General features: G+C 44.2%; 1 protein-coding gene across 1 annotated transcript in view; it reads left to right on the top strand.

Annotated features, from left to right (window-relative positions):
- LOC120913536 (HHIP-like protein 1) overlaps positions 1-9,293 on the top strand; it is a 52,725-nt gene extending 43,432 nt beyond the window's left edge. The window contains exons 6-9 of the mRNA XM_040323523.1: positions 885-1,027; positions 2,943-3,024; positions 5,133-5,215; positions 7,621-9,293. Of these exons, the coding sequence (XP_040179457.1) occupies positions 885-1,027; positions 2,943-3,024; positions 5,133-5,215; positions 7,621-8,477 (1,165 nt within the window). The 3' untranslated portion in view covers positions 8,478-9,293. The remainder of the gene's footprint in view (positions 1-884; positions 1,028-2,942; positions 3,025-5,132; positions 5,216-7,620) is intronic.
- Positions 9,294-12,775: the final 3,482 nt, after the last annotated feature.

A 12,775-nucleotide genomic window follows, 5' to 3' on the forward strand; every position in this document is an offset into this window, starting at 1 on the left:
AACCTCCGCTTTAACAACCAGCTATTCTTCACACAGAATTCGAATTGGTCGATCATTTTTCTACCGATCCGAATTTGATTTGTGCAGAAAATTTGGGAATTTGTTGGAAAATGTATTAACAAAACAAACGGAACTAAACAAATTCCGAAATGAATCAACAAAATGAAATTAGCAACAAACTAATCTATCCCAAAAGAAACTAATTTTTAAGTTCTGCACATGTATAGTGATACATGGGTCCTTACCTCTCACAAGACAGTTAATTGCCCTTTCTGGTGACACACATAGGACATTAAAGTGGAGTTCCATCCATAAATATAACATTACATCAGTAGTTTTAAAAAAATGTCATTAGTCCTTTACGAATTTTTTTTTTTTTTTTTTAGATGCCTTCAAAGTGTTGTTGCTAGGCAGAATAGTTAATCTTCCCTCTTCCTGCACCTAGGTGCTTAATGCTTCCTAACCTACACCGCACAGACTCCTGGGAATGTAGTGGGTGTAACTTTCCAGGAGTCTGTGCATTCCCCAGTCTCAAAGAATCATGTGACTTGGACAGCACAGGTGCTGAAACCTGATCTGACACTGCTTGTGCAGCACTGAGCATGTGTGAGATTTGCAAGGCTGAAATCCAGGAAGTCATACAGTCTGGCTTCATGATGCCCACACTTAAGATGGCCCCAGTCAATTTCTATTTTATAAAGTGTCTAAATGCTGTAACAACCTAACAAAACGGACCTTAGTTTACAGACTAACTTTACTAGAATACATTAAGCTTGTGTATTGCAGGGGTATTTATATTTAAAAAGTGAAATTGTGGCCGGAACTCCGCTTTAAGCAAAATATAACATCCATATTAACCATATTCATAATTTGCTTTGCTCCAGACGCCTGATGTCACTGAAAGAGGACAAGGATGGCCAGTGGCAGTACACAGAGCTCTGTATGGGACCAGCTCGGGACTGCAACTTCCCCAAACTCATCAATGGCTACTACCCTTATATTATATCATTTGGAGAGGATGAGGCAGGTAACATTGGGAGACAACATAGTAGGAAAAGTAAATGGAATATGTATAGTGTATAAGACTGTATATAGATTAAAAATAGAGCAATAAAATGAATTGTGTGGCATGATAAAAAGAGTTGCCAGTACTAGATGTGTGGTGGCTAACTGTGTTGGGTCCTGGGTAATGGGTAATGGGTCCTGGTGTCAGTCTCCACCAGAACACTATTTGCATGTGGTTTGATCTCATTTCTATGGGTTGCCTCTGGTTGCTACAGTTATTTTTATCCGTCGTTTGGACTGTGGCAGCCCCCCCATCCATGCGCCCGACCCCCTAATTTACATGCAGGGCGCTGGGCACATGGATTCCAATAGGGTTTCTTTTTTTTTTTTATAAAGGAGTTGTAAAGGAAAACAATGTTTTGCCTAAAATGAATGTCTGCAAGGTAGACAGACAGAATAGTGTAATAAATCTGTTAAAAAACAAGTAAATACCTATTAAATTCCCTCATCTATATCACCTCCGGCGTTCTAGTTTCTGTTCTCTCATTCACTTCCTGGTTTGCGGCGCGCGTTCATGTAAGAACTACATTTCCCAGTATGAATTGCGGCACGCCCAGTAATTCACACCTCCTTGAAGTCTCTAACACGTAGAGAGCGTCCTGCCGCACAGATGTAGTTCCCAGGAGGGGGTGAGCACGTCACTGACCACCGCAGTAAACCCTCCCATCATGGTGGTCAGTAAAATCAGACAAGCAGGAAGTGAACAGAACGGAGAAGAAATAAAGCAACTTCTGAGCAAAAACGAACAATGAGGAAGTGAAAAGAGGAATGTCTGCAGGTAAAGGATGCTTATTATGAAAAATATTTTCCTTTACAACCCCTTTAAGCATAGACTTTGAAAAAGGGTGGGCTTTGGGCGCAGAGCATTAAGCCCACCCAAGATATTCGCTATTGTCACACTGATTCTGCTCCTGGCCAATCAGGAAGCGGGTCCTGAGACCCGATTGGCTGAAAAGACAGGCGATCCTATTGGCCGCCTAAGAGAAATAAACGCATAGCCACCGTGAGGAGATGCGCAAGAAGTTGTCGCCCGGAGGGAAGCGCTGCCTGCTTAATGGGGTAAGTGTGGGGATGCTGCCCCCCCCCATAAATAAATAAAAAAAAACAGCCGCCACTGCCTTTGGGGGACTGATGTAAATGGCTCTGAGGAATTGGTTCGCAAGACATAGATAATAAATATTTAAAGGAGAGCTCTAGAAAAAATGTGAATAACTATTTAACCAAGTCTTCTTTCTATTTTTGGGTGGCCAGAGCACAGAGCACGTTTTCAGTACAGGCCATTTGCAGTATGTTAAAAACATCCATGTGCTTTAAACCTTAATGATTTTTACCTGGAGGTTTCCCTTAAAATATATTTTCAGAAACGACTGCAAAGGTAATATAAATGAAGAAATACAGTACTTGCTTGCTGTCCATATGGTGGTGCTTGGTGCTAGGCCTATAGACAGACCAGGGGAAGAGGGGAACTGGTTCTATTAAGTGGGTATGTTGGATATATTGGATTTTGTCACTGTGAATGAGTGCTAGCTCTGGCTCCCCATCGTGGAACAGGAATATGGAAGAAAATCAGCTGCACACCACCAGGAGTTTGAATGAAGAAAGGTCCTTTATTCACATATGCCAAAGGTAGACGCGTTTCACACTCAACGTGCTTGTTCACTATGAACAAGCACATTAAATGTGAAACGCGTCTACCTGTATCCTGTTTACCTCTGGCATATCTTTGGCATGTGTGAATAAGGACCTTTCTTCACTCAAGTTCCTGGTGGTGTGCGGCTGATAGTCTTCCATATTCAATCACACCTAAAACGCAAAGCACATATTCTCTCAGTACAATGGTCACTGTTTCATACTGATTTTTTTTTCTCTTTTTTTAGGGGAACTCTATTTCTTGTCTACGGGGACACCCAGCGCTGCAGTGGCTGCAGGAGTCTTGTATAAAATAGTGGATCCATCCAAGTAAATAACAGTTTACATATTTATTAACTGGTGTTGCCATACAGAGGGTATAAAGTGTAGCTCTGATTGAAATAAAAAGAAATACCGTATTTATCGGCGTATACTGCGCACTTTTTTCCCCTGAAAATAGGGAGAAAATCACGGGTGCGCGCTATACGCAGATAGCATACCTCGGAGGGGGATGAGCGCCCGCCGGAAATCACAGAGCCATCATCTCCTCTCGGCTCTCACTCTGCTGTCACGTCACACACGCACAGTCCCGCCTCCGCCACCAGCATTTGACCAGTGTCCTGTCTGTCACAGGAGATGGTCCAATGCCGATGGCGGAGGCGGGACTGTGCGTGTGTGACGTGACAGCCGAGTGGAGATGACGGCTCGGTGATTTCCGGCGGTGATTTCCGGCGGTGATTTCCGGTGGGCGCTAGTTCCCCTCCGAGGTATGCCATAGGTACGCGCTACAGTCTCGGCCAGCGCTGCCGCTCTGCCCGCATTTAAGGGTTTCCTCACCCTCCCCTTCACCACAGAATGAGAATGCTGAACATTTGGGTATAGAAGCCCCAAGCCGCGCTACAGGTGTCAGGTAAAAGAAATTCTGCTTATTTTTTGTGACATCACGAAAGTCTAGATGGGAGAATAAGAAGTAATTTTAAGAATTCATAAAAAGTTTGTGTCTAATGTCAAATAGTGATTTTAAATAACTGTAACTGTAGTTTTTCCAGAAAATTCCCTCTTAAAATTGGGGTGCACGTTATACGCCGGCGCGCGTTATACGCCGATAAATACGTTATATATAAAATATCTTAGTTGGTAGAGAAGGAAGTGGGTTTCCAGGGATCTACAATGTGCTTTTGTTAAGAAACATATTTTTTGGCTAATAAACTCTTTACTTTACTGACTGTTAGAGCCCTAGAGAGTGCAGAAATAAATTAAAGGGTTGTAAAGGTTAGTTTTTTATTTTCTAAATTGGTTCCTTTAAGCTAGTCCTTTTTCTCCCATTTCCCTTCTGGGTTGTTTTGTCTGAATTTCTCACTTCCTGTTCCTCCTCAATAAGCTGTTCTGGCTGACTAACCCCCAGCCAGAACGGCTCGGATGATGGGGGCAAGCTTACTGAGGAGAAACAGGAAGTGAGAAATTCAGACAAAGAAAAAAAAAACATTTAGAAGGGAAATCGAAGGAAAAGGTAAGTGAACCAACAATGCACTAGCTTAAAGGAACCTATTTCACGACTATCACTTGTAAACACAGAAGTCCAGGTTCTGTGTCTGCACCTTAAAGACCCTCCTACTGTTTATGAAATTTGACTGACCACACCCACTATTTGATGTGATTTGGAGGGTGTGTGTGGGTGGAGGGGTTTTGGGGGGGTTGGTGGTTAAGTTCCAGCACCTATTGTTTGAGGGAAAAAAAGCCCTGGAGAGTAGTTATTCGATGTGTATTGCAATGCAAGTGAAAGAGTGACATAAGCGTTGCTGTTGAAGAAGTGACGTTAAAGAAGTTGTACACCCTTGCATACCACTTTTACCTACAGGTAAGCCTAGATTAAGGCTTACCTGTAGGTGCAACAAAAATCTTCTAAACCTACACTGTTTAGGAGACATTTACAATAGAGACTTGCGCCAATGTCTACGGCGCATGCGCTGTAGACAACGGCGCAGGCGCACTTTAGAAATGGCCATCGTGCAGTTTCTAAAGGAGGCCATGCCGTGATTGGCGGCCCCCACGCGCATGTGTGGGAGTGACGTCATTGCGGCACCGGCCAATCATAGCACCAGAGCCACGATACCCAGGAGGAACTCCGGGACGACATGTCGCCGGCCGGTGCGGTGTTGGGCACCACAGCGGGGGCTTTAAACCCAAGTGAGTATTACATAATGAGCTAGTATGCTATTCATACTAGCTCATTATGCCTTTGTCTTGCAGCTGTTGTTTTTTTTTTATTGTTTTTTTTTTTACAACCACTTTAAAGCTCTCTAAATGCAGGCTGGGGAGTGATGTAAGGCCTATAGAAAGTACAGCTGAAAAATAGTTACAACACCAAATAGTAATGCCATAGGTGTGGCCGATTCATTGGGAATGTATTATGAGCTGTACGTTTTGTGTGTCACCAGGAGAGCTGCTCCAGGCAAATGTCCTCTTAATGCCCGGTCTGTCCCTATTAAAGGAAAACTGGTGGATTTCTATCCAAGGCAAAGTAAGTAATGCTCTATACATGTATATTATCCTACAAACACACACATACATACCCATCTCTGTTCTGTAAAAGATTGTGAGAGGAAGAAAGATGTGGGTGTTGAAACAGCAGGTAGGATCTGCCTATTTAGCGTATAGGCCTTTTTGAACACTGGCACCTGAAAACAAGTAGGTAGATTCAGGTAGAGTTAGGTCGGCGTATCAGTAGATACGCCGACCTAACTCAGAATCTGCGCCGACCTAAGTTTAGGTGTATTCTCAAACAGAGATACGCTTAAACATATCTTAGATTGCAATATTGAGGCTGGCCGCTAGGTGGCGCTTCCATTGCGGTCGGCGTAGAATATGTAAATCAGTAGATACGCCTATTCACGAACGTACGCCCGGCCGCTGCAGTACATTTACGCTGTTTACGTAACGCATTACAGGCCTAAAGTTATTCCATCAAATAGATGGAATAGTAATGTTAAGTATGGCCGTCGTTCCCGTGTCGAAATTCGAAATTTTTACGTCGTTTGCGTAAGTCGTCCTTGAATAGGGATTTACGTTGTTTACGTCCACGTCGAAATCAATAGGCCCGTGCGGCGGACGTAGCCGCAATGCACACTGGGAAATGTAGGCGCACGGCGCATGCGCAGTTTAAAAAAACGTCAATCACGTCGGGTCAAAGCATATTAACATAAAACATGCCCCCTCAGACAAATTTGAATTAGGCGCCCTTACGCCCGCCCGCTTTAGGCTACGCCGCCGTAACTTAGCAGGCAAGTACTTTGAGAATCAAGTACTTGCCTCGCTAACTTACGGCGGCGTAGCCTAAACACGCTAATCTACGCCGCCGCAAAGTTGGGCCAATCTCTCTGAATCTACCTAAAAGATAGCATACACAGGAGTATGCAAAGAGTACAACCTATTCTATATATATTTTTTTTAATTGCATATGCCTGTACACCAGTGTTAATTTTGATATCAAATTTCAATTTAGTTTGTTGACTATAAAATATTTTTTTTAGGTTTAGTCGTATTTTAGTCATCTGAGTTGCTTTAGTTTAAGTCGTATTTTAGTAGACTAAAATCTCCAGTACATTTTAGTCAGCCAAAATCGAATGGGTTTAGTTAAATTAGTTACATTTTAATGCAAACATAATATACTCCTAGATTAAAAAATCTAATAATGGGCCAGATTCACATAGAATCCGCGGCGGCGTAGCGTAAGCCATTTACACTACGCCGCCGCAACTTACTGGAGCAAGTGCCGTATTCTCAAAGCACTTTCTTCCGTAATTTGCGGCGGCGTAGTGTAAATGGCCCGGCGTAAGGCCGCGTAATTCAAAGGGGGCGGCTTGTATTTAAATTAAGCGCGCCCCAGCGCCGATCGAACTGCGCATGCGCTGGCTGAAAAAATAGCCCAGTGCGCATGCTCCAACTCACGTCGGAAAACGTCAATGAAGCCGACGTGAGCGTCATTTCCGCAAATCCCTATTCGCGAACGACTAAGGAAAACGACGTAAAAAATTAAAATTTTGTCGCGGGAACGACGGCCATACTTAACATTGGCTGCGCCTCATTGAAGCAGGGGTAACTATACGCCGGGAAAACCCTTACGTAAACGGCGTAAAGTGACTGCGTCAGGCCTGCGTACGTTCGTGAATTGGCGTATCTCGCTGATTTACATATTCTCGCCGTAAATCAGCGAGACCGCCCCCAGCGGTCAGCAGTTAACATCCAACGGTGTAACACAGTTACACCTGTCGGATCTTAGGCATATCTATGCGTAACTGATTCTATGAATCAGTTGCATAGATACGACCGACGCAACTCTGAGATACGACGGTGTGTCAGGAGATACACCGTCGTATCTCTATGTGAATCTGGCCCAATATGTTTAACCACTTAAGACTCGGACCATTATGCAGGTAAAGGACCAGGCCCCTTTTTGCGATTCAGCACTGCGTCGCTTTAACTAACAGTTGCAAGGTCGTGCGACGTGGCTCCCAAACAAAATTGGCATCCTTTATTTCGCACAAATAGAGCTTTCTTTTGGTGGTATTTGATCACCTCTGCGGTTTTTACTTTTTGCGCTATAAACAAAAAATAGAGCGACAATTTTGAAAATAATGCAATATTTTTTACTTTTGCTATAATAAATATCCTCCAAAAATATATAAAAAAGTAACTTTGTTTGGCTCAGTTTAGGCCGATACATATTCTTCTACATATTTTTGGTAAAAAAAAAAAATCGCAATAAGTGTTTATTGATTGGTTTGTGCAAAAGTTATAAAGGTTATAAAAATAGTGTCTGAAATGGACAGTGGCTGATTATGAACTGATGTTTTTTCTGTAGATACAGGCAATTCATTATTTTAGAAAATTTTAAATCTGTATTGTTTTTTATTGTCCACTTTTTAGAACTTATTCTTAAAACAACCACCGAATCGCCACCAACATCTCCCGAATCAAGATCCGTGGATCCAACCAAGTTCAGCACAACCCCAGAACCTCGCATCACAGTCACTCCTACTACCAGTAGCACTTACAGGAAGTCAAGCACGCCCGCTTATATCACTGCTGCCCCAGTGCCCAGACTAGCAACTCCAAGAAAAACAGTCACACTTGCCCCTAAGGCAGAGAAAGGTGCAACAGCAGCAAAAAAAACAGTAAAAGTCACTGTCACCTCACGACCTATGACAAATCGCTGGATCCAGACCAAAGGATGGCAGAGTGAATTGAAAGATTTGTTCACCACCAGGACAAGATCACAGTCGGCACAGACCCCAATACTGTTGACCACTGGGCAGCCATCTCAGAGAAGAACCCAGTCAGGTGGCAAAACTGAACCCAAGAAGAGCCCCGGAATAAAGAAGATCAAGACAAAAGTTGTGAGAAAACAAAGAGTGAAGAAAATTAAACATGGAACCGTGCGTCTGGTCAATGAGGAAAAGCTGCCTGATCGAGGTAGGGTGGAGATTCACATAAACGGAGAGTGGGGGACTGTCTGCAATGACAGGTTTGACAGTAGGGCTGCTTCAGTGGTGTGTAGACAGCTGGGGTACCCTTATGTATTGAAGGTCGCCCGACGAGCAGAATTTGGTGAAGGCAAGGGACTGAGAATCCTTTTGGATGAGGTGAAATGCCAGGGACGCGAGAGAACACTCTTGGAATGCCAAAGGTCAAAACTTGGTGAACACGACTGTGCTCATGACGAGGACATTGGCGTAGTATGTGGGATGCAAGAGAAGCATGAAGATGAGTTTAAGTTAACTTAAAGTAAGTTAGTCCCTAATTAAGATCGAAATGTTGTACCGCAGACTGAAACAATGAAGAATCACGGTAAATTTATGCAGTAGTTGCAAGAGTAACCAGCAGTGAAAACGGTCTTGCACATTCCATTGACTTCTTCAACTCTCCAGTAGAAAGCTTCAGAGAACTGGCAGGTACCTACCCTGCAGGGAAATGATAAAGACAACCAATCCAAGCATCATTTCTGTTGTGTGTTCTACCACCGGGAACAGAAGTCTAATTTATCAACGTGCTTTGTTTGCAGAGAGGGATTTTTGAATGAATAGAATATATTAATTTTAGAAGCTTTTGGATCAAAATGAATGACACAATTCTGGCCAACTGAATGAACTGAACCACTGAGAAGGAAAAGTTAGTTACATTACTACAAGACTGTAGTATAATATATGAAGCTTTCACAGTAAAGATCACTTCCGAATAGGGAAGTGGTTGGGTGTCCCCAGCTGGACTTGGGATGGTTGTACATCCGTATGCTGGACATCTGTGTACCCTTCACATCTGTGGAAAGGACACCTGGATACAACATGGACCTTCTACAGATAGAGTATATAGTATACATACACAGCCGGTCTGTGCTGTTTTAATGTTTCACCACAGGGGCGCCAGAGACCATCTCAAGAACTGAAGCTTCTCTTACTCAGTGTAAAGTTGAGACGGTGGGTTGGAGCAACTCTCCTCTAATGAACAGATGTTCCAGGCATCGCATGGTCAGCCTTTCTTCACTGGTTGAAAGGTGCAGATGATTCATTTATCACCCCCCTCCCCCCACATGTCAGGCTGATGAATACCGGTACATCACGTGTCAGTAGAAACGCTGGTTCCTTATTAACACTCAGCACAATTTGTTGCAGAACTGCAGACTGAAAGTGAGAACAAGCTACCCAAAAAATTGCTGTCTTAGTAGTTATGACTTTGCGAAAGGGGACTCGTTTTTTTCGCATGGCTTTGATCGATTATAATTAGGTTGTGCTGATCAGCCGGTCAATTTATGTATGTCATAAGTGGCAGCCATTTCACATTTTAAAGGACAACTCCACACTTAAAGGAACACTAAAGTTTTTTTTTTATTAGATCAATTGATTGCTGTAAGCTAGAGCATTTAAATATCACTTACCTCGTTTTTCCTTTTGACCTCCAAAATACAGTAATCCAGGTTTGAAAATGCCATTTCCTGTCTCTCCTCTTCTTGCTTTCCACCAGCATCTGAGCCGTTTTGCATGGTGGAAAGCAGAATGTGCTCACCCCCTCCCTATGACTACAGCCCTGCGTGAAGATGCTCTCTTATCCCTCAGGCCTTGTACACACGAGCAGACATGTCCGATGAAAACGGTCTGCGGACAGTTTTCATCGGACATGTCTGCTGGGAGCTTTTGGTCCGATGTGTGTACACACCATCAGACCAAAATCCCAGCAGACGGAGAACGCGGTGACGTATAAGACACCGACGTTCTCTAACACGCAAGTTCAATGCTTCCACGGATGCGTCGAATCAATTCGACGCATGCGCGGGATTTCGGGCCGCTGGTTATACGTCATAACCAGCGGACATGTCCGATGAGTCGTACTAACCATCGGACATGTCCGACGGACATGGTTCCAGCGGACAAGTTTCTTAGCATGCTTAGAAACTTTTGTCCGCTGGAAACCTGTCCACTAGGCCGGAAAACTGTCCGCTAGGCCCTACACACGGTCGGACATGTCTGCGAAAACTGGTCCGCGGACCAGTTTCAGCGGACATGTTCGGTCGTGTGTACAAGGCCTCACAGGCATGGAGGCTAAGCCTAATGGGAACTGTAGTTCCCATTAGGCCGTGATGTAGCAAGAATGAATGTGCACCGCAAACCAGGAAGTCAGTGAGAATAATGATTCAGGAGTGACGGAGGTGAATAAAACAGCTCAATATCAACAGGTATCAAACTAGTTATAATGCAAAACATTACTTTTTACTTTATCAGCTACTGTGAGACTTAAATTTAAGAGGAAAATATTTTTGTCTATACAACCCCTTTAAAGGCGAAAAGCAAAATTTTTTTTTTAAATCCATTTTTTGGATACAGCGAAGAGGGATTAGAATCAGGTTTGTATTGCTGCCTGTTCTCCCATTAGGGAGATTCAATCTCTCTACTTATCTTGTTTACGGTTATCACAGAAAGTGAAAATCCAACGTTTTGCGAATAAAGGGCAAATCTTTCACTGGGATCACTAGTTCTGGTAACAATGGATCCCCTAACTTTGGGAGGGATTTCCTCTCACCCCAGGCCTTGGCCATGGGACAGAAAGTGAAGGGAAATCTCCCCAATGGGACACAGATGGCTAAAATAAATGGACAGGGGTGATATCCCTCCCCTGTTCTCTCTGAAAGGAATACAAAAAAAGTTTCCCTTTATTTATTTTTTAAAGCGACTATCCCTGACCATAAAAAAAAAAAAAACAGTACCAATTCTCATGATGTGCACACAACTCCGTTCAGAACTCATCCTTTGTATGACAGCTATGGGTAAAAATGAAGCAATGATCTGTGTTTGCTGAAAAATCCCTCAGCGCTAGGCCATTTAAAGAAGAATTGCAAGGACAGCAGGCTGTCTCTTGTGTTGTGTTTTACCTTATTGTATGTATGCTCAACAGTATTAAAATGATTTGCTTGTTATGTGATGACAGCCAAACGGATGTATTCATTTTTCTCTGGCAGTAATTGTGAGTATGTTTTACTTGTTCCAAAGGTAAAGAGAATTGACATTACAGCACCCTCTATTGGTAGGATAAGTCTACTTAAAGCGGATGTGCCATTAAAAAAAATTATTAAAAGCCAGCAGCTACAAATACTGCAGCTGCTGACTTTTAATATTAGGACACTTACCTGTCCTGGAGTCCAGCGCCGTCCGCAGCAGAGGATGAGCGATCGCTCGTCTCTCTGCTGCTCCCCCCGCCATCCTCAGTGAGGGAACCAGGAAGTGAAGCGCTCCGGCTTCACTACCCGGTTCCCTACGGCGCATGCGCGAGTCGCGCTGCGCCCGCCGATTGGCTCACACGCTGTGTGCTGGGAGCCGAGTGTTCCCAGCACACAACGGGGGACAGACGGGAAGTCTGGAAAAACCCGTCTTTTGCCCGAGACGTGTGGCCGGAAGTGGGTGCAAATACCTGTCTTTAGACAGGTATCTGCACCCCCCTCCCCCTGAAAGGTGTCAAATGTGACACCGGAGGGGGGAGGGTTCCGATCAGCGCGAGTTCCACTTTAGGGTGGAGCTCCGCTTTAAATCATAAACAAAGTCTAGTTTTGCTGCACTAAAGTTCTGTAGGCAGGCTATTATATTCCATGGCAGAAGCAGGGGCTGTTGACCGGCCACCAAGAGGTTATAGAGGTCTGTAGATTATACCAAAAATATGGACAACTAAGAAGGGCAAAGACATTGAATTCCCAGAGAAGGACAGTTGCGAGGTATTAACCACTTGCCCTCTGGAAGGTTTGCCCCCGTTCATGACCAGAACATTTTTTGTGATACAGCACTGTGATACTTTAACTGACAACTGCGCAGTCATGCAATGCTGTACCCAAATAAAATGTACCGTATTTATCGGCGTATACCGCGCACTATTTTTCCCTGAAAATCAGGGCAAAATCGTGGGTGCGCGGTATACGCCGATACCCGCTTTCCCGCCACGAGTTTGAATACTGCGCCGGCATATACCGAGCGCAGTACACTCGTGTATCTTCGGGCAGTCTTGGCACTTCTCGCGCTGGCGTCCTGAGCGTGCAGGACGTCAGCGCGAGAGTTGCCGAGCCTGCCCGACGATACACGAGTGTACTGCGCTCGGTATATGTCGGCGCAGTATTCAAACTCGGCGCGGGGAGGACGCTGCAGAAGGACACCGGACCCGACGAAGAGGGCACCCGAAGCCGCAGACGGACGCCGGACCCGACGAAGAGGACCCCCGGAAGCTTCAGAAGGACCCGTACCTGACGAAGAGGACACCCGAAGCCGGAGACGGACGCCGGACCCGACGAGGCCGCCGATGGACACCAAAACTGTAAGAACAAAAAATATGTTTTTTCCACAGGATTCGGGGCAACATTAGGGGTGCGCGGTATACCGCGATAAGTACTGTATGTCCCTTTTTCCCACAAATAGAGCTTTCTTTTGGTGGTATTTGATCACTTCTGCTGTGTTTATTTTTTGCGCTATGTACAAAAAATATGAATTTTTTTTAAATTTCTGCTATAAAAATAAAAAATAAAAAAATAAAATTTTTCATCAATTTAGGCCAG

This window comes from Rana temporaria, chromosome 9, assembly GCF_905171775.1.
Source record: "Rana temporaria chromosome 9, aRanTem1.1, whole genome shotgun sequence".
Classification (NCBI taxonomy): domain Eukaryota; kingdom Metazoa; phylum Chordata; class Amphibia; order Anura; family Ranidae; genus Rana; species Rana temporaria.